The sequence below is a fragment of the Elephas maximus genome, chromosome 23 (assembly GCF_024166365.1).
Source record: "Elephas maximus indicus isolate mEleMax1 chromosome 23, mEleMax1 primary haplotype, whole genome shotgun sequence".
Lineage (NCBI taxonomy): Eukaryota > Metazoa > Chordata > Mammalia > Proboscidea > Elephantidae > Elephas > Elephas maximus.
In genome coordinates, this window is record NC_064841.1 from 78640980 (window position 1) to 78663393 (window position 22414).

The 22414-nt window shown below is 38.4% G+C and overlaps 1 protein-coding gene and 1 pseudogene across 2 annotated transcripts in view; one reads left to right on the forward strand and one right to left on the reverse strand.

The window, feature by feature from the left end:
* The window catches only part of TUBGCP3 (tubulin gamma complex associated protein 3), a 117642-nt gene that overhangs the window by 11540 nt on the left and 83688 nt on the right, over positions 1 to 22414 (reverse strand). For both annotated transcript variants that reach the window (XM_049867179.1, XM_049867177.1), the window contains 3 exons: positions 10090 to 10178; positions 9830 to 9961; positions 3010 to 3150 (listed from right to left, as the gene is read on the reverse strand). In XM_049867179.1, the coding sequence (XP_049723136.1) occupies positions 3010 to 3150; positions 9830 to 9961; positions 10090 to 10178 (362 nt within the window). The remainder of the gene's footprint in view (positions 1 to 3009; positions 3151 to 9829; positions 9962 to 10089; positions 10179 to 22414) is intronic.
* Positions 14402 to 14811, forward strand: LOC126066213 (protein FAM32A-like; annotated as a pseudogene).

Below are 22414 nucleotides of genomic sequence, written 5' to 3' on the forward strand. Positions count from 1 at the left end.
AATGGGTGTGACTATTCAAATAAAACTTTATTTACGAAAACACAGAAGGCCGAGCCTTTGGTTCCCAAGTCCTGTTTTAGAGTTTTCTGCATAGAGGCCTTGGGCACATTTTGTTGGATTTTAATGCTCCTATTTTTTATATTAAATGGAATTTCTTTTAAATTTTCATTTTGTTTGTCGCAGGCATAAAGAAATACAATGATTTTTATATACTCACCTTGTTTCCAGCTACCTTGATAAAGTTACTTGTTAATTCTAATAATTTATCTTTTGGATTTTCTATGTCCACAACGACTTTTACACACACACAAATACAGTTTTGTTTTTCTCCCCCAATGCTTTCAGTTTGTATTTTCCTTGGCTTACACTGTTGGTAGGACCACCAGGACAGGACTGAATGGAGAGGTGGTGATGGCATACAGCCTGCCTCACTCCCAGTCTCAGGAAGATGTAGTCAGTATCTCACCACTAAGTATGGTGTTTTGCTGTAGATTTTTTATGCAAATCTTTTATTAGCTGAAGAAAATTTCATTCTATCCTACTCTGCTTGGTATTAAATGGTTTACTCCATCTATTTCAATGATCATATAATTTTTCTCCTTTAACATATAAATGTGGAGTTACTTTTTTTTATTAGAATGGTTAAAACATCTGCATTCTTGGAATACACTTAAACTTGTAATATATTATCCTTTTGATATATCAGTTTGCTAATATTTTGTTAAGAATTTTTACGTCCATGTTCATGAGAGGCCCTAGAATAGAGTAGGATGGTAACAAAAGCTACACTTGTCTCAAGCCTTGTTTTGTACATTTGACTGTACCTACCTGTTGCCGTCGAGTCGATTCCGACTCATAGCAACCCTACAGGACAGAGTAGAACTGACCCATAGGGTTTCCAAGGAGTGCCTGGTGGATTCGAACTGCCGACCTTTTGGTTAGCAGCCGTAGCTCTTAACCAGTATACCACCAGGGTTTCCAAAATCTGACCGTAGAACCGTGTAAATATTTTACATAACTAAATTCAATTTTGTTTTATAAATATAAGTAATTCCTAAAAATTGAAAGCAAAAGTGAAACCAATTAATTTTACTATGTATGGAGTTGGTAGCTTAATTCCGAAAGGAGTCATTACCTCAAGGGACATTACAACATGGAATCTGACTGCATACATCTAGTGGGATACAGTCTAAGGGGAAAAAAAGAATTGCAAAAAAAAAAGTAAAAGTATTTTCAGTAACTGTATTACTGGTAAGAACAATATTCTGAAAAAGTTGTGTGTGTGTGTGTGTGTGTGCCGCAGAATAGCAAGTAATTACGCTAATGTTAGTTAGAAATCAAGATTTTCAATTTATGACATATATTTTAAAAAATCAAAAAAGTAAAAGCCTGTTAATCCTATATTTGAGTTGGAAATACCATTATGTATATAAAATATATGGATTTTGAGACAGAAGGTGGAAAGAAGGCAGAGAACTAGAGACATGGATTAAAGGAGGAAGGGAATATTTTGGGAATCCTCCAATAATAGCGTGAAAGAAAAAATGACAAAATGGTGAGAGTGACGCCAGCAGAAGCCAATTTCCATTACAACATAGCCTCAGAAGTATCCTGAAGTCTTCTTGCATAACTTCTTCAAAGCTTCAGTGTGCCTTGGGCCTAAATGATTGCCTCAAAGATTATTTTGCCTTTTGAATTTAAATAATCTTTCAGATAAAGTTTCAGCTTTTAGATCTCTTACTGTACGCTTAAGCATGCAGGAATAAAATATGCTGAATGAGCCTGGACTTAGTATGTCAATCTGTCTCACTGCTCTGCTGACTGTCAGTAGTTTGGAGAGAGGACCATCAACTCCCACATAACTGACCACTGTGCTACTGTCACAGTGTAAGATCCTAAGGGTTGATTTTTTGTAGTTTTTATATAGTCTAGTAATTCTCCAGAAAGACAAATTACCTGGGGCATATGGACAGTTTAAAAAAAAAAAAAAAAGCAGTGGCCAGCACTTATTGAATACTTACTAAATGTTAAATAACTGACATACATTATCACATGTAAATCAGTAACTCCATGAGGTACTATTTACTATCACGCCCATTTTACAGACTATATCCTAAAGAAGTAAGTCATCGAAGGCACAAAGCTCATAATTCACAGTAAAGACTAAATCTTAAGTCTATATGACCCCGGCGTTATCCACAGGGCTCCCTGCAAAAGGTCCACAAGCTTCTGTGCGTGCACACTCTGGCACTTCAGAATTGCAAACCAAACAAGCAAATAAAACCACTTTAAATAACGAAACATCTCAGCAACACAAATGCAGCAAGCACTACTTTTGCTTCCAAAATACACTAAAGAAACAATTTGGCCTCTAAGAGGCTGTGAATTTTCCAAGCTAAATAAATACTGTCCTCTAACCCAAGTTTTAATGGAACATACGTACTCAAAAGTAAAACTAATCAAATTATACTGACTCAGAATAATGTGTCTCTGACTACCTCCAATGGCATATAGATCATAGCAAACATAAGAAATTCCACAGACAGCCAAAGTGGCTTAATAATCTTCATAATCCAAGGCAACTGAGAACATAAAATACTTCAATAAGGTCACTGCGAATAGCCTTAAGTAGAGAAACCGGATTCCCACATATACACAAAATGAGTTACTGTACGAGATCATCAGCTTAAAACAGTGACAGCCCCACGGAGGTGGAGTTATCACTCTGTGCACAGGCCAACCGAAAGGATGCCGTTCTCTCGGGACTTATTAGTAAAAACTGGCAAGATATTTGTGATTCTCGTAAATCTTACTGCCTTCTTTATTTTTTATGATGATGATGGTAATGACCATTCCACCTTCAAGTCAGTACTTTCTAAGGACTCCCAGACGCAGATCTGCGCGTGGTTGCAATCTGTATGGAAATTTCATTAGGAAAGTTAACCATCTGTTCATATCATGTGGCAACAAGTTCACTGTTAAAATGGATCAATTCAACAGTATAAATACCTCAATTTCATGCTGCTTCTTTTTCTCTTCGAACTGTAATCGTTTCTGTAATTCTTCCAAAGCAGCTCTGTATATTGCATCTTGAGCATTCTGAAGTTCAATAATTTGATCAAACACAGCTCTAAGTTGATTTAAAAGTGCCTGAGGAAATAAGACAATTGTTTTTCTTTATATGAAAAGAACTTCAAAGCATTTGCTGAGTTTTTTTTTAAATAAAATATTGATAATTTAAAAAAGGATACTTTAAAATAAAAGATATCGACTCAAATTCTCAAAGAGTTTACTAGTGTTCATTCACTCACTCACCAAACGCTCACTGGACCCCTACTGTACAAGGCGCCAGGAAAACCATAATTCTGTATTTACTAAAACAGCAGCAGCCGCAAAGTCCTGAGTGTGAGGCCGTGTCAGGCTCTCTATGAAAATTATCTCCCAATCTCACAAGAACCTTACAAAAATGAAGTTCTGTCCCAAATTACAAAGCTAGACACGAAGTAACTGAGTCAGGAGTGAAACTATTCCAAAGATTAGAAAAGAATGGGAAAGCATCCCAATTCCTCCTTAAGACACGTCAAACCAAGCAAACCAGTACCAGAAATGTGGGCTATCAGAAAGGATACTGTTCACAAAATATTAAAAACCAAGTTCAGCGAGATTTTTAAAAACTGGTACCATATTTTATGCCAGAGATGAAAAGATGGTTGAACAGTGGGACAATCTCTTGTTTTAGAAAAACATCAATGTCAAGTACGTGTATCTAGTTCATTGCTTCTAAGTGTTACATAGCATTTTTCAGTATACATCTACCATATTTTAGTTATTCTTTCTCCTAGCATGCCATGGAAAGAAGGAAACAGAATGAGAACTATAGCACAACATTACTTATGCTAGTTAAAAAACATACATATACAAAACACCATATGTATACTCAAGGTCATAAAGAAAACACATTAAAACTGATGCCAACCATGGCAGACGGGAAAAAGGAAGAGGTAATTAGGGAACTGGTGGTGATAGGGATAAAATTAAATCCAACAGAGTGAGAGAAGGGTCACCACGGACTGAGGACGGCACTGTGCCACGACTGAAGAGAAGGATTAACTCCACCCTCTGCCACCTTAGGTTTTAAAAAAAAAATCTATTAACAATTTTAGAGGAATAAAAAGATAATTTCAACAGCACAGAAAAAAATTCATGTGATAAAATTCCACATATAATTGATTTATATAAAACATTTAATCAACTGGGACTAGAATGGAACCACCATAATCTGATAAAGGTTCCTATTAAAAGTCTTTAGCAAACATCACAGTCAAGGGTGAAATAATAAAGTATCCCTGGTAACGTCAGGAATAAGGCAAGGATTCCCACCGTCGCTCACGGTCAACCTAGCTAACACTCTACTGTAAAAAGGCAGGAAAAAAAAAAAAAAAAAGAGGCATGTTGTTTGGAAAGAAAGAAATATATTATTTGAAGAAAATATGACTCAAGAGGTTCTAGAAAATACTAGAGTAGGAAAATGGATAAAAGATCAAAGAAATCAATAGCATTCCTACATACTGCCTAATTTTTAAGAATGTAGTAATAATCTGACAAAAGGCTTTCAAGATGTTTATGGGAAAAACTATGTAACTTTACTGAGAAGTACACAAGAAACCTAGATAACTGAAGAGGTTCTACATTCACAGATGGGAAGGCTCAACTTGGGGAATTACCATCTTTTATCTGTAAATTCAACTGAACTGCAATCAAAATCCCAACAAAGTTCTTTGAGATTGCCAAGCTGATCCACAAATTTAGATTATGAGATATGTAGTAGTTTTGTACATACTGAAATAGTAGTTTAATATATTAGTTTAATGTGTATTAAACTACTGCAGTATTCATACTGCAAATATTCATTCCCTATGGAATCTTGTCTAAAAGAGTAAAATACTAAACGAAAATTTAAGTTCTATGGTCCTCAAACCATGACTGACTTAAACAAGCAAAATGTTGAAATACTTCCAAGGAAATATAATTTCAGCCTTCAGTTTCAAAAATTAAGTGATGAGTCCTCCAAGAGGACACAATTTGTATCCAATCCAGAAAATCAGTATCTGGAAGTAAGCAAAAAAAAAAAAAGACAAGCATTTGCCGTTTAATAAAATTGGAAATGAAGATATTCTTGGTGTCCAGTGCAAGTTATCCATGAAACATTATGTAACTAGTCCTATTTCCTAGTGAAACTTCAAAAGCGCACAGAAACAAAATTATGTGGAATTTAAAGAACTAAGTATTCTTCAAAGGAAGGCGCCCTGGTGGCGCAGTGGTTAAGCTCTTCGCCGCGAGCCGAAAGGTGGGTGGTTCCAACCCACCAGCCATTCTGCCGGAGAAAGATGTGGCAGTCTGCTTCTGCAAACATTACAGCCTTGGAAACGCTACTCTGTCCTACAGGGTCGCTATCAGTCGGAATCAACCCGACAGCAACGGGTTTGGGTTTTTATTTTTCAAGTGTCAGAAGGGTAAAAAAGACGCTGAAGTATATGGTTCTGTCAGAGTCGACCTGCTCTCCATTAGAATTTGTGTTCCTCTTTCTTACACTGAGTTGCTGGAAAGCAGTTGCCCAGCGAACATTTTACTGTACTCCCAACATCATAAAAAGAATGTGAGCTGAGGTAACGTGGATCACTTCCAGGGCAAAGTTTAGAATGATCACAGATGTCAAAATCTGGTTCCAAACTGACAATAGAAAGCAGTCAGAGTATCTGTGTACGCTACCATGCAATACATTGAAATGTCTGTATTACTGAAAAACCACCTAAATGGAATGTATTTAAAACTCTGTGCAAAGAAACAGATACTTTGTCAGCAATGTTGCTTCTACCTGTAGAGGTGAGGTTTTCTGATGAGACAGCTATTTTTAAGTGTTTTTGTGCCATATTATGAATCACTGGCTTTCTGGGATTCCAGGCTTCTGCCTAAAAAGACTGACATACCTTGATCCTATGCTTGAGACTAATCAAGGAGTGCAATAAAATCATGTGACCATTTTTACAGCACTTGTACAATTTCATTATAATGAAGATAACAGAGATCATGGGGCTATTACTGAAATTAATTTTATAGTTAATGAAGATATTTGCAAACCCATTTCCCATTGCCCATCCATCATCTGATGAAAATACGCTCTATGAAAATATTTTCCTTTAAAAGGGGACAGTAATACTTGGGTTCAAAATTCACTTATGTCCTAACAGCACCACCAATAGTTGACCTAATGTCTGACTCTCAACTGAAACAAATCTGAAAGCAATATTTGCCAAATGGCTTTTGGAACAAGCTAACTCAACAGAACACTAAAAAAAAACACTGCAAAATGAACAATTCATGTTCTTCTTTCGTTTACTACGGTGGACTCGTACAAAACAGTACCTTCAAATTACACTGCAATGAAAACCATGTACACTTGATGTGGCAACTAATATAGAATCTGATTAAGTAGTACTGCTCATAATATTAGACAACCACAAAATTCAGGCAACCGCACAATCAACACAGCAAACAGCATTCTCATCTGAAAAGTTGTTTTTTTCTTTTAAAGGGGTCCTATAACAAAAAGCAAATTAAGGGGTGCTTTAAACTTTAGTTTTTAATAAAAATTTATTTCCTCTAGTTTGCTATTTCTTTATTGCAGTCAAATAAAAACATTTTAAGATTTTTTTTGAATAAATAATTAAATTGTGGTGATTTACTGATGTTTACTTGAAGCTAAGGGTGCAACATGGGTTGTTGCTGGCCGTCTGTAAATACACAACGACTGCAAAAGCATGTTCTGTGGTGATACCAGTTTGCAACAATTTACTGTGTGATTCAGGGTTTTTCCCAACACACAAAGTCCAAAAGGAATTCAGCACTAAGAATATACCTGTGAATATCATGCTATAATGTTTAACTGCAAAATAATGTATAACAAAACAGTCTTGTCTTCCTTTTAAACAAATCACTAAATGAAGAGTAAAACCATCAGCAAAAGCACAATGTAAGTAATTATTATCAGCCTTCAGTACAGTGATGCCTACACTGCAGTCAGAACCAACTCAGATAAAACCATTCCATTATTATCGCAAGAAAATTCCATTATGGAGAAAACTATTTGCTCCCCTGAACTCTGTTAATATCAGAGGAACTCTTCTAAAGACAAGACCTGACTATTTAACGTGTTTCATATAGAATTTTCTTATCTATGAGTGGGCTAAACCTCTTTGTTATCAGTTTACATGGAGCGCTACTTAGTACAATTTAGTTTTGGTGTGGGTATAGTCAGTACTGGTAGTCCCGGCTTACAATGGGGTTCTGTTCCAGCAACTCCACAGTAAGTCCAATAACTCATTTATTTTTTAGTTTCCATTATTATTGCTTTTTGTTATCAGTATCTTTATAAATCCAAGCTTTATTTGTCTTTGGGGGTTGGAAACACTGTATATAAACTTGAGATATATTTTAACACTGTATGCAGCACATATTTCTAATAAGACATACCAAAAACAAACAAAAAACACCAGACGGTCCTAAGTGCAGTACATCGTTAACTCGACTACATCATAAGTCAGGAACGACCTGCTGTAGTTAAAAGATTTTCCGAGTCATTTCTATCCCGTGACAGCAACTGAAACACAGCTATTGCAGCTGGTGGCAACATGTGCTGTTCTTCGAAGATGAGTTAAAAAAAAAAAGAGAGCATTAGACAGAATAAGGTCTAGGTATTTTGCTTTCTGATGAACTTCGAATTCTCTCAGATAAAGTTAGGAGAATTTCGAAGCCATTAACATATCCAAGGGTTTTCAACTTGTACTCACGATTGTTTAGATTCCTAGACGTGTATGAGCATGTTTCAAGTGGGCCACGAACCCCCTAATTTACATGCAAAATTCCGCATGTATGTGCATTATTCTGGACAGGAAGTTCACAGCTTTTAATCAGATTTTAAAAGGGGTCCATGACACAAGAAAAAAATAAAGAACCAATGCCTAAAACGTCCCTCTCAAAGATAAGTTGTCTCAGTTTTATTTCTGATAAAATCTACGCCAATGGCAAAACTAAACACCTGAAGGGGGGTCATTCTATTTCACCTGTCGAAAGAAGACTCACATTTCGACGTCAGTTTTCTGTGACGGTTGTAAAACAGCGCTGAATTCCTGTGCTAATGGAAGAACACATGCCTTTCCGAACAACGTAAAATAAGGCCTACCAAAGAGACCGCAAGAATTTTCTCAAAGCAATTCTTGTTCTATTAAAAAAGTTTAAAGCGTAATTTAAAGGTCCAAAGTTTCAGACATAAAACATCAAAAGAGGGGGCCGTGGAAAATGTTGTTCTGGGATTTAAAAAAAAAAAAAAAAAAATAGGCAAGGGCATTGCATACTCACAAACATACTCTCTCTTTCCCCTACCTTCCAATCCAAAATAGAATATTAAAACAGTCCTGAAACACCTGTAAACTCTGAGGAGGAATGGATCAAGACGGTCCAAAGAGAATGAAGAAAGAGATCCCAAAGAAACTAAATGAGTCAGCCAGTCGCACGTCATTCGTTTTGAGGAGAGTCGGAATTGATGGCAACAGGTTTGCTTTTCTTTTTTTTTAAAATATATATTTGGCCTAAATAACCCAAAACCAGAATTGCGGTTTTGGCATAATTAATGCTTAGCTATTCTTCAGAACAATACTAACAGGGCCAGTAAACTCCTTGAGGTTATTTACAAAATGTGAAATGAAAACCTTATCACCTTACTTAGAAACAAACAAAAAAAACCCATAATCTTGTTTTTTAGTATGAGAGCAATAAAAGGACTCTACCAGGCAGTTCTACTCTACTCTATAGGGTCGCTATGAGTTGAAATCAACTCGACGGCACTGGGTTTGGTTTGTTTTTTTTTTTAAAGCCCTGAAGTCATGCTTCTTCCATGAAAGCGCTCTTGAAGAGCCCAAAACCTTACTAGGAAGCAGGCAAACTCTGCAGGTCTGGCCTTTCTCTAAAGTCTCAATTTAATTTCAAAACTGAACTTGAGCTTTGCATCCTACCTAACAAGGTATTTGTCTCAAGTGAAAGCAACGTGTTCTTTTTTGCCCCAGATCTTTGAATAAAATTCAAACTCAGTAAGATTTGCCATACGTAACATTCAACTTTGAGAACAGAGGCCCCTAAAGGAGAAGAATGTCAGCGAAGTATTTAGGAGCAAGGGACTGTTTAGAATTTATCTAAACAAATATCCTATTTTCTAACCCATGTAGCCAGACACCAACTTAGTGAAGGTAAAAAACAGATAAGACCTTTATCCCAAGATTAAGAAATAAAAATATAACCTGGTAGGTTCTACATTTCTTCACATTATTCTGCTGAATGTTCACACATGTTACCATTTGTTTTGTTCTTATACAGTTTGGCTTAGCTTATTTTGCTCAGATAGTATCTTTTGCCAATTCAAAACCATCAGTGATGATTACTTGGTCCATTAAAGAAGACAGTCTTCAAACTGTTTTTTTAATTATTCTGAACAATATTGTAGGATATTATTATTGCACCCAGGTGAACAGGTGCTGTTCTCTTTACCATCTTCACATCTGTTTTAGACATTTCAGGGCGTGCTCTCCTTGTTCCAGCCCTACTGTTCCAATTCTGTTCAGAAACAGTGTGTCAACAGTATCAAACTCTGAATAAACTGTCTTAATGCTACTGATGTGGCTGTAGCAAGTGGTCTCTAAGATTCTCCATGTGACAGAAAACCAAGAAAAGAAGAGTATTATTATTTCTTTTAAGGCTGCAAAACAAGGAAGAGTCTTACCCTGGAGTCACTGTCCAGCAAACATCGAGAAATGATGGTGTCTAAGAACACCTCATGTGCTGCGATGATGTGGTCCAAATCTTGAGCCTGCTGCACTTTGTTCCAAAGTTCATCCCAAGAACATTCAAGCACCTAGAAAACAACAATTGAAAACGTTTGAGTAAGTCCGTGTTCTTCCTAATATAAAATAAAACACCTTTAGGAAATAAACCACATGAGGCACAACTTAAGTTAAAATGAGTAGGATGACTAAAACGAACCTCAAACGTAATGTAATACTGCATCTGATGAATGAAGTGGACCATCTCCGAGGCCAGAATGTGACACTGATGCAGCACCCCAGAGAACTCTGTGGAGAAGCCGAGAATTTACATTAAACGTAAAATGGGAACACATTTAAAACCAGCACCCTGTTATCCCTCTTATTTATCTGTAATCTATCTTTCAAAAAAATCACTTGCTTTAATTCTTGAATCCTTAAACCAGAAAACAACCTCTCCATAATCAATTTCTGTGCCAGCTGAGCTAAACAAGGATTTAGCTATCCAATCAAGTAGTAGTACATTACTTTACAGAATATAAGAACCGAATAAAGAACGGCATGAAACGAAATAGAATTGTATTTAAAAGTTAAACACAAAATTTTAATTTTATAATAGTGTCTCGAATAAACATAACCTCTACTTCACAGTTTCTTTACAACCAGCCTGCCTGCTGAGCATGGAACACTACTGCCTAGCTGCTGGGGCATGAAGATGGCATCTCTTCAAGGGGCTGAAACAATGTGACCTGTCATCTGAGAGCAAGACGAACCTCCGAAAGAGGTTAAGCATGAGTTCAGACTCTGCTTTACTCTTTAGAAGACTATAAAACCATCAAAAGCTTTGAAGGTCACCACTGAACAGCAGTTCTCTCCAAGTACTTTAAATTTTTTGTTCAAAGATGATACCAAAATATTGTTACACTAATGTATACGACAGTTCAAATCAAAGATAAGCCTGTCAGAGGAATGATTACAAGAAAATTTTAATATGGATCAGATTTGATGTATTTTTATTACCTCTTCAAATGCTTTTAATAAGCTACTTAAACAGGTAGATCAAGAGATATCTGTTGCTGCACATTGTTATTAAAACATCTGCCTTGTCCCTTCTTCAATGAGCAAGTGAAATTCATAAACTGGAGTGTATCTACGGTGGCGATGCATACTTTAAACAACGTTCCTTTCTGAGAGTTTAGGATCAGTGACACTAGTGATTCTGCTGCTTTGGTTGAACACATATTATTTGGTCAGTAGAGAAACAGAGAAGAGGAGAGAGGTGAACAAGACTGAGAGGGAGACAGAGGGCAAGAGAAGGGAGGAGTAGTGAAGAGGAAGGGGGGGAGACGATTCTAAGCCTTATTAAAATTTATATTCTTAAACAGATGACAAACGCACACAAGCATAAAAATATATTTAAATTGCACAAATGCTGAACGAGGGTACAGATTATATGAATGAGTAATAAAATATTCTGATTTTGATGTAGTGTACACTGATAGGTATGGCTGTGTATTTGGAAAATGAAAAAGAATGTGGAAGGAGAACATTATTCAGATTCCAATGTTTTATCTTCAGAGAGGAGCCGAAATTCTAGAATACCAAGGAAAGGGTCGGGTAAGGACGGTTACTCCAAGAACAGAGCCAAAGAATCCTGAAGTGGACGGTGATGGAGGGGAAGCAGTGACAGTGCCACATGTCAGCATTGTTCTCGTGAGAAAATGAAAGGTATGATTATTTTTGTATTCTTCCTTAGCAAAACCTAAGTGACACATGTAGTCAATAAAAAAAAGATGTTTAAAAAAATAAACTTCAAAACACAAAAAAAGGCAATTTAATTTCAAGGACGTAAGAGAGTTTCTATTTAGGAATAAGAAATGACTAAATCCATAATGCACATATTTGGGTCAAAATAATTTTTTTAAAGGGGCAACAATAACACACTGACCCTCAGGCAAGATAACTAACAACCTGGCAATCAACACGGACATAAAGGTTAAGAGCCTAATAACGAACAACGTGTCTAAAAGGAAATTTCCCCATACCCAAAAAGCCAGGTTCATACCAAGGTGTCTAAACCAAAATACACCTAGAAGGTCAATCACACTGGGAGAATAAGTCCATTCCAGGACCTCAGCCTTTCATTTGCCAGATGCTATTACCTATTTTTTAAAGACATAAAGAAAGGTCGGCAGTTCAAATCGATCAGACTGATTCCGTAAAGATGACAGCCTGGGAAACCCTCTGGGGCAGTTGTACTCTGTCCTACAGAGTCACTACGAGTCGGAATCCCCTCGATGGCAATGGACCTTTTTTATGTTTTAAAGCCTTATTCAAGATTTACTTAAAAACATCAAGCAAGAACTCCACCTGCTCCTTTCGAAGAGAAAGATCTATAGTGCACCCAGCACAACTGTCAAAGGCAGTACATGTCCACAGACCTGTAAGATGCGATCTTATCTATGTAACCATAAAAAAAAAAAAGGCTGTCCTTCAGATCAGTGGTGCATCTGCCTATCATTCTGCCATCACTGGTGGCTGTCCTCCAGCACAACCACCTCAGAGACCAGTTTATGTCCCAGACACAGCTCATTTCTTTCATACAGCTACGAATCTATAATCCATGAATATGCTAAACATTAAACCAAAAACAACTTTCACATTTCATTTTTAAGCCTAGAATGAAAAATGTACTTTTCCCTACTGACAACTATAACGAGTCCAGATTCCTAGTCTAAGCCTCAAAGTGTATTTAACTGAAATTGTTGTTGGAATATTGTACTTTTCAAATGTAAACGGCATAACAAAATGCTATTTCGAGTGGTATTCAGCTACATTATACTCTAAGCTTCTAGGGCAAATAACGACCGTTTATAACTATTTTCAGTTTTAACCCAAGAGCTTGAACGACAGGACTGTATCCCTGCACCCCAACAGGGGCCAGCAACAACAGCAGGGTGGGGGTGGGGTGGGGTGGGGGATGGGTTGTCCTCACCCATCACTGGTCTGTGATGAACGTTCTAGAGCCAGGTAGTCTCACCTACAGAACTATCTAGGTAGATTTAAAGCATTCAACATGTGTACCCAAACCAAAAAACCAAACTCACAGCAACTCATTGCGACCCTACAGGACAGAGCAGAACTGCCCCATAGGGTTTCCAAGGAGCGCCTGGTGGATCTGAACTGTGGACCTTTTGGTAAGCAGCCACAGCTCTTAACCACTAGACCACCAGGGTTTCCAACATGTGTATGGGAGTGTACACACACTGACCCTCAAGATCTTGCTTCAGTGTGATTTGGTTTCTTTGTAGTGTGGCAAACAAAACCAAAAAGCCAAACCAAACCCAGTGCTGTCGAGCCGATTCCGACTCATAGAGACCCTATAGGACAGAGTAGAACTGCCCCAAAGAGTTTCCAAGGAGCGCTGGCAGATTCAAACTGCCGACCCTTTGGTTAGCAGCCGTAGCATTTAACCACTATGCCACCACGGTTTCCTGTGGCAAACAAAGTTATACAAAACAGTTTTAGGTACTATTTATGACAAGCTTGCTTTTTTATGTTCTTAATTTTATCACATTCTTCGTAGTGTGGCAAAGTTACATGAAAGAGTTTGAGGTACTATTTACGATCAGTTTGCTTTTTTACGTTCTTAATTTTATCACAGAATTCTGGTGGACTTTTTCATCAGAAAACAAATTTACCAACGTCTTTACAAATCATATATAATGATACTCAGGTCTCACGATGATATCCAATGTCTCTGAATCTGCTGTTCTCTACGTACACGTTGTACGTTTTCCTATAATGCACCGTTTTACACTTACTGAAAGTGAATGCCATCTATTTTCTACTGGAGAAATACCTACATAGTTTACATTTATCCATCCTGATATTTTTTTACCAGAGAAAGCTCAACATCACTGAAAAAACTGAATTTCATCATTGACTCCTTCTGGTTAATGACATAAAAAATGTTAAGTGGGCTACTCTCAGCACTATTTCTGGAAGAATCTATATTTGTTACAGAAACATAATAAAAAACATTTGTACCTACTCCTCTCCATTTTTAGCTCCAAGTCAATCCTTTATACAAAATATAAGAGATTCCACAATTCCATAAATATTCAAGTTTTTATTGTTCTTGTTAGTCTGTATTTCTTGAGGTTGTCTCTAGAGTTTTTCTCATGCAGTCATATTCACAATCAACCCAATAGTACTTGTATAAAGCATGGGTTTTTAGTAGTTTGTTATATATTTTTCCCAACTTTTTTTACAGTTCATTTTTGAGCTTCATAAATCAGGATTTTCTTTATATTTGGCTTCAAGACACTTTGGAAATACATAGCAATTAAATCATTAATTCCATTTTATGATCTCTGATTTTCTTGAGTACACGATTTTCTCACTAATTTTCTAGATTCATTAACATCACCCACATTTGGAAATGAATATGCAACGGAACAGCCAGAGAACAAAAAAACGTTTACTAAAAAATCATTATCAGCTTACCTACTGACTGTAGGGCGGGCACCATGGTGGCCTACGAGCAGGTCCAGAAGGGGACCTAAAACTGAAAGGCATCACAGGGCTTGGTGTGACCAAGCGGAAGAAGAAAAAGAAGGACAATGACAGTACGAAATTTCTGGAAGCGATGGGAATGAGCAAAACGAACTAGGAGGAGAGGCAGTACGGCCTGGACAAGAGGACGCTGGCCCAAGTGGCCTTCGAGAAGCTGCAGATAAAGCAGCAAACAGAAAGGATCCTGAAGAAGACACCCAAAACCCACAAGCAGAGAGTGGAGAACATCAACAGATACCTGGACACCCTCACAGAACATCACATCATCTTCAAAGTCAGCTGGACCAAGCAGTCTCCCAAGCCCTTGGCATGGCATGGCATAGCCTCGAGGAGAAGTGGAAGACAGAGTCGGGGTTACAGCTGAACCCTCTGGCATCTTCTAGAAACATTTTTTTACCCACGCCTTTGCATTTTCTGCTTCGACCATGCTTTTTGAAGCTGTTTTCTCATTTCGGAACTGGAATATAGTAAGACTGTCCTTTCACTCGATTTCAGTTTCTCAGTCGCCCACAGAAGATAATCCTTTTTAGTACGGCCTGGAAAGCTCTGGAAGTTTATCCAGAAGTGAACGCTGTTTTCTGTGTAAGTGCCACGTGAGAATGTTTACGCCTCCGAGTTGCATTTAAGCCTCTGAGGACAAGTAGCCAGCTGTCTGCCCAGATAAAACTGACTCCAGAGGATAAGGAGCTAACGGTGGTGTGGCCTGCAACGTGCAGGCCCCTGAGTACACGAGTTGCCCTTCTAAGCTCCCTTTAGCTTGGGCCTTAAGCTGTTCCATCCGGACCCAGGGAAGGTTCCCTTCCGACCACCTCCACAGCCCTCTTGCCTGGGACGCAGAGGACGGCCACCTATGGCAAGGATGGAGTGTCCCACCTGGTCCCATGACTGGCTTGTAGTCCTTCCCCCAGTTTCCCCATTCTAAAGGGTGTCACCATGGCCCCACGGCAGACACTGCTAATCGATCACAGCCTTCTTTGTAACAGAGCCCAAACACTGCCCAACTCACCTCTCAACCAAGGCTTCAAGCAGTACACGATCTAGAGCCTGCTGGGGTGATAGGACAAGGGCTGAATCTCGGCACAGACAAACACGTGTGCCATCAAACAGAAGGACCCCGTTACAGTGCTGGAGAACCAGGGTATTTGGGGGCCTGTGTTTATTAGATGAGGCTCAATTTGGGGACTCTACTGAAGGAGACAGTCTCTACTGACACAGCTTTTGCAAGAGTAACAAAGTGAGAAAACAAAAACCAAGTGTTGGGCTTGAGGCTGTTATATGTGAACTGCAGAATAAAGCAATAGCCAATTAAAAAAAAAAATCACTGCGCAAACTTGGGTGTCAACCTAAAATCCATGGAATTCAACCTGTTAGCTAGTCTTCAATGCTACCCAGCTATCCTTTATTTTCTCTCCCTTATTACAAAACAGCTATTTTCAGCCCTCACTACCCTAAAATCCTTGATCCCACCAGCTTCCTCACATTTTCAGAAGGCGACCACCTCCCTTGTATTTCATGAAGAAAAAAAGCAGTCAGATGGGAACTATTTCATATTCTTGCCATCAAGACTATAAACTTACTAGCATGCTCCTCCAGGGCTAGGCCCCATATCTATATGCTCTGAGTATCTTCTCTTCCTTTCTCCGATGACTTTTCAACCTCTACTTTCTTCTTCCCATCAGCATTTAAAATTAGTTTTTAAACAAACTCTCTAGCTACTGCCCTCACTCCTTCTTGTTCTTCATAGCCCATGTCGCCATGTCAAGGGTAGTTACTGCTGTCTTCACTTCTGTACTTCCCAGTAATTTCTCACTGCAAAGTGCACGACTATCTTTGTTAGGAAATCCAAAACCTTATTTGATATCCTGACAACTTTTGCCAAATTTGGTCATTCCCTCCTCCTTGATATACTTTTTTCCTTGGCTTTTGACACTCTTGTCCACCTTTCTAGTTGTCTCTCCTCACCTCCTTTATGAAGTCCTCTTCTACTTTTCTTTGCTCCAGTATCTTTGTTTTTTCTCACTTTATTTCCAGACAACCTCATTCAATTCCATGGCTTCAAGGATCAACTAAGCTATGACATCTAAAATCTTTCTGTCTTGTCCAGGTCTGTCTTGATTAAGCTTCAACAATCTAACCAAATGCCTCACCTATATACTTTAAAAAAAAAAGGTCAAATTAATACATCTAAAACTAAACTAGGATCTCCTCCAAACCTGCTCCTGTCTCCAGTGTTCCCTATGGTGCTGAATGACATCATAGACCCATATTTCAATCCTGGCTCTATTTCCTCATCTCTCCACATTCAATCCTACTGATTCTACCTCCCACATCTTTCTCAAAATCATCTATTTCTCTCCACCCTCACTGCTGCTATATTATAAAGGCCAACATCACCTCTCACAGTTACCATAACTCATCAGTTTGCCAACCCCCATCCTTGCTCTCCCCTCAGACTCATTCTTCTCAACATTAATAGAGGGGCTTTCATAAAACACAAATCTAAGCACATCGCTCTCCTGTGTAAAACCCTTCAATGGCTTCTCACTGACACTAAAGTCAAAAATGACTAAAAAACCCTACAAGGCCTTTAAGATCTGGTCCCTGCGTAGCTTCCTGGCCTCCTCATTAGCTACACCTCCTCCCTCACCCCTTTTCTGATTATGCTAGTTTCTGATAAGACCACTGTACTACTTCCCACCCCGCACACTCTTTCCCTGACTAATTCATACTCGTCTTTCCCTGACTAATTCATACTCGCCTTTCAGACACCAGCTTAGACGTTTCCTATGAGGGGGCTTCTTTAACCTACCCAACTCTGTCTGGTGCCTCCTTTTTATACTGCTGTAGTACCTGGTGGTCTTTCCCCTATGAAATAAATTATCAGTGTATTATAATTTCTTGTTTAATGCCTGTCTTGTCCTAATAGGCAATAAACTTCTTTACCTTGTTCATCTTATCTGTCATTAGATACCGGCAACAGGCAGGCACAACAATGTAGGCTTTCAATAACTATTTATTGAATGAATGATTTAGACAGTCGAAATTAAAGCAGATAGTCTGTGCATTCATTTATATCCTGACTATTCAAATTCACATCCTTTTCAAAAGATTTCCATGACTAAAGTCAATTTAACAACAATGTTAACATAGGTATTCTTTCCTTTGATGTTATTAAAGTACTACCAAATAATACAGTTTCTTCTAGAAAACCCATCTTCTGTTTAAAATCTCCTTAACAGTGATGAGAAGACAGCATCTTTAATGGCATTCTTCTACAATAAAGCCTGAGAGCGAAGAGACCTATGGCTGCTTTATGAGGACACTAATGAAAAGGAACCTGATAAAGGAAACGAGAGAGTAAAAGTCTGAAATCCCTTCAGCACTAGAATTTTGTCTTTCCCATGTGAGAAGTCAAGCACTACATGGTATAAATATTTCTGAACTTGTAAAATTCCTAATGAAGGCCTCTAATGACTGGCCCTGAATTCAATTCACAAGCAGACTTAATCCACAAGGTACAACTAGGTCATTTAATTCTTAAAAACTACAACTTATACCCGGAACACCCATTGAATCTCTTTAACCAGAGTCCTGAGAACCCATTTAAAACATTTATATATATGCTTTTCTTTTTATGGTTGACTAACAAATAATTACATAATTACAAGGGTAAGCAACATTTGCACTCAAGTCCAATAGATACATAAATGCAGTGTATCTTCTGCTAGGTTAACCTGAACAGTAGATAGTTTTACACACAAAATTAAGAAAGACCATTTTTTTCCTTGAGTTTATTTACAGGGCCAGTTAGGTTCATCTGTAATGCTTTACTGCCCTCTAGAGGCTGTTAAAAGAACTTCAAGTTTGATAAAAAAAAGATTAAAACTTTGAGGGAACAGGTATGTTTAAATGACATCTCCACCAACTACACAAAAACTTCAAATTACAAGTAGGACACTTTAATTTCGTAATTAAACACAATGCTACTTAAATCAAGCAGATGACAGACAAAACAGTAAATTCATCTTATGTAACAAATCACTGAGACCCCAGATAATTTGTACACCAGAAAATGATTTTTTTTTTAAGGGAAATAGCTCTCACAAAATTAGTCTTAAGTGATACTTTGGTAGAATGCTGGGTATTCAAGAAGGGGGAAAAAACACCTTATCCATCCATTTCTTCCCCAACTGTTTTCTCTTGTTTAAGTGAAATCCCCTAATACTGAATCACAGGCCAAATAATCGCCACTTTTTGTAAACCCAGATTCAGATGTCGTAGTACAGTGACTCGCACTTTCCACTCTCTATGAAGACGACTACTGAACAGACCATGGGTAACTGTTTAATCACAGCACCTGAGCTTCAGTGTGGAAAGCAGGACATCAAGGCACAAACTGTCAGCCCACACACACCTGCTCCCTCTGCACCAGCAACACAGTGTCTCCTGCTCTAAAGGCCTCTCCCTGTAACTCCGGTTTCAATACGCATCTCCTATGAAGGCATCCAACTGTAGGAACTTAAATCACATCTGGCTTCCTCATGGGAGAGAAGTCTAGAAAATGTACGGTTTAGTTTTTAGTCTCTGCAGTACAGGAAAACACCAACAGGGAATGGTTGATCGGCAAGCCAATTTACTGTCGTCTCACTCTCCCTTAACCTACTGCCTTCTGCTTTTTCTTCTCTCTTAATTAACTCTATTTAACCATGATAGTTTCCCTATTCTTAATGACAAATAGTAGCATGGACAATACTAAAAATGGGAAAAGGCAGGGTGTCATGGATTTGGATTGTGTCCCCCCAAAATATCTGTCAACTTAGTTGAGCCATGAGTCCCAGTATTATGTGACTGTCCACCACTTTATGTGATTTCCATAAGTGCTGTAAATTCCATCACTATGATGAAATGAGATGGATTTATGGCAGCTATACTGATAAGATATACAAGATTAGATAGTGTCTTAAGCCAATCTCTTTGAAATATAAAAAGGAGAAGTGAGCAGAGAGACATGGGGACCTCACCACAAACAAAAGCAGCACTGGGAGCAGAGCAGGTCCTTTCGCCCTGAGGTTCCTGTGCTGAGATGCTCCCAGACCAAGGGAAGACTGACAAGGACCTCCCCCAAGAGACGAGAGAGAGAGAGCCTTCCCTGGAACCGACGCCCTAAATTCAGGCCTCTAGCCCACTGGGCTCTGAGAGAATCAGCTGTCCTGGTTGAAGCCATCCACCTGTGGCTTTTCTGTTATAGCAGCACTAGATGACTGCAACACAGGGTTATCACAAATTTGTTTTTACCCAAATAAAGATTATTAAAAAATAATAAGCCAAAGTTTAAGTGTTTTATATTTACTAAATTTTTGCCGTGTTTTATCACCTCTAAAATAACGTGCATTTTCATGCTTTAACATATTTTAATATATCTTAAAAGCACTGTCAGGCAGAAGAACTTAGTGATCGCTATTCTCAATGCCGTTTGAGTTGGGTTACGTGCATCGTTGGTATCACATTTTAGTTTCAACCACAGTTGTGACTGTATTAAAAAAAGATTACACTGTGATTCTGTATTAAAATGAAAAATTACTGTGTTTGCAGAAAAGCACAAAAACAACCCACTGCCGTCAAGTCAATTCCAACTCCTAGCAACCCTACAGGACAGAGTAGAACTGCCCCATGGAGTTTCCAAGGAGCGCCTGGCAGATTGGAACTGCTGACCCTTTGGTTAGCAGCTGTAGCACTTAACCACTACGCCACCAGGGTTTCCATAGAAACAACAGTGGGGGATAAATTTGAAATTAGTGAAGTAAATACAATTATGACTGAGTGACTGAAATTTCACTTTTCCTTGTAAAGCAGTAACAAATGCTTTACGTTACCTAAGACAGCAAGATATCCTACCGACACACAGGCAAAAAGCACTGCCTATCTGAGGAACACCAAGCAATGCAACTGACTGCTGGAGGGACTGTCAGGTCCTCTGCAGGGACTAACTCCTGTATTTCAACAGGACTGCTCTTAAGGCATTTTGTCAGTTTAACTGGAAGCTCTTTTTATTTTTTGGTGATACATATAATAATGATACATTTTACAATTAACATTGTCTTAGATTTAATAAAATATAACTTAAAAAATGAGTTGACTTTTTCTCTTTAAAATTTTCTTATATATGTATACTTATATACCTTTTTATACCTACAGATGGGTAATAATACATGTGCACAAAGCTCTCTACACCTGCTTCAGGTGCCCAATACTGAAGCACAAGCTTACTAGTAAAGAGAATGAAAGGCCAAATGATCACACTTTTTGCAGATCCAACTACCTTCAGATTTTGCAGTAAAGTGACTTGCACTTTCTACTCTCTTTGAAGACGACTACTGAACAGTCCCTGAATGACTGTTTAATCTACTGTTAAAAAAAAAATCATAAGGACCTTAAAATGTTGCTTTAGATACTTTGAACCAGAAAGCAGCAGCTGCTCCTCTAGCTGAAGATGCACCTATAAAAAGCACTGAGTGTATCTGAAAACGTCACAGCTTCTTCACAATTTTAAAATCACCTTCCCCAGCTTGAATTTATAACTGATGCTACTATATTTAAAGCAATTTTATCAAATTACGCCATCTCATTCACTTTTCTCAAGGCTAAGGGCTCAAAAGATGGTTTTAAGAAGCAGAATTTTTTTTACAGCTCTTGCTTTCAAAATCTTTAATCACCTTCAAGGTTCTCCTCCAAACATCACCTGGTAGTCTTTCTTGTATCATAAGGCAAATAGTAATAACAATAATTATAATAATAATGACAATAATTGTAAACACATGTTTACAAGGGGTCAGGCACTTTTACATTCTATTTAATCCTGACACAGCCCTGTGAAGTAAGTGCTACTTACTGTCATCCCCACCCTCTAAAGGAGGAGAATGAAGCAGAAGATTAAGAAACTAGGTTAAAGCTGGAAGCCATCAGTGGTGGAGTCAGGCTAACATAACCCAGGCTACCTAGTTCCAGAATCTGTGCTTACACTAACCACACCAGTCAAAAAAAGAAAAAGTTTTCTTTAAGCATCAATTGCTTAGGCCTTTACATTCCACAAAGTTGATGTACTTAAATGTTAAATCAAAACATAAGAGCACAGAAGTCTGTTCTATTGCTCTTCACCAGCAGTGTCTAAAGTATTCACATAACAAATGTCGGACTAAATTCCCATTAAAAAGACTTTGTAACTATTATCAGCAATCTATCATGATTTTTTTTTTTCTAAATGCTGAACCTAATATAAGCAGTTTTAGCCTCACAACAGAAGCCCTGGTGGCCCAGTGGTTAAAGCTGTCAACTGTTAACTGAAAAACTGGCAGTTCAAAGCCACTTTGTGGGAGAAAGAGGTAGAGGTCTCCTTCCGTAAAGACTACAAACTTGGGACACTCTATGGGGTGGCTGTGCGTTAGCACTGGCTTGATGACAATGGGTTTTTTTGGTTTCACCTCTCAACAACACCCAGGGAAATATGTTACCCTCTGTACAATGTGTACAAAAGGTTCCATGAGGACACAGCAAGAGAAGCAAGTATACAGGCCCCTGATCCTGAGAAAAATTCCATGAGGACACAGCAGGAGAACCAAGTACACGGGCTCCTGATCCTGAGGAAAATTCCATGAGGACACAGCAGGAGAACCGAGTACATGGACTCCTGATCCTGAGGAAACTTCCATGAGGACACAGCAGGAGAACCAAGTACAGGGGATCCTGATCCTGAGGAAACTTCCAAGAAGACACAGCAGGAGAACCAAGTACATGGACTCCTGATCCTGAGGAAACTTCCATGAGGACACAGCAGGAGAACCAAGTACAGGGGCTCCTGATCCTGAGGAAACTTCCATGAGGACACAGCAGGAGAACCAAGTACAGGGGCTCCTGATCCTGAGGAAAATTCCATGAGGACACAGCAGGAGAACCGAGTACATGGACTCCTG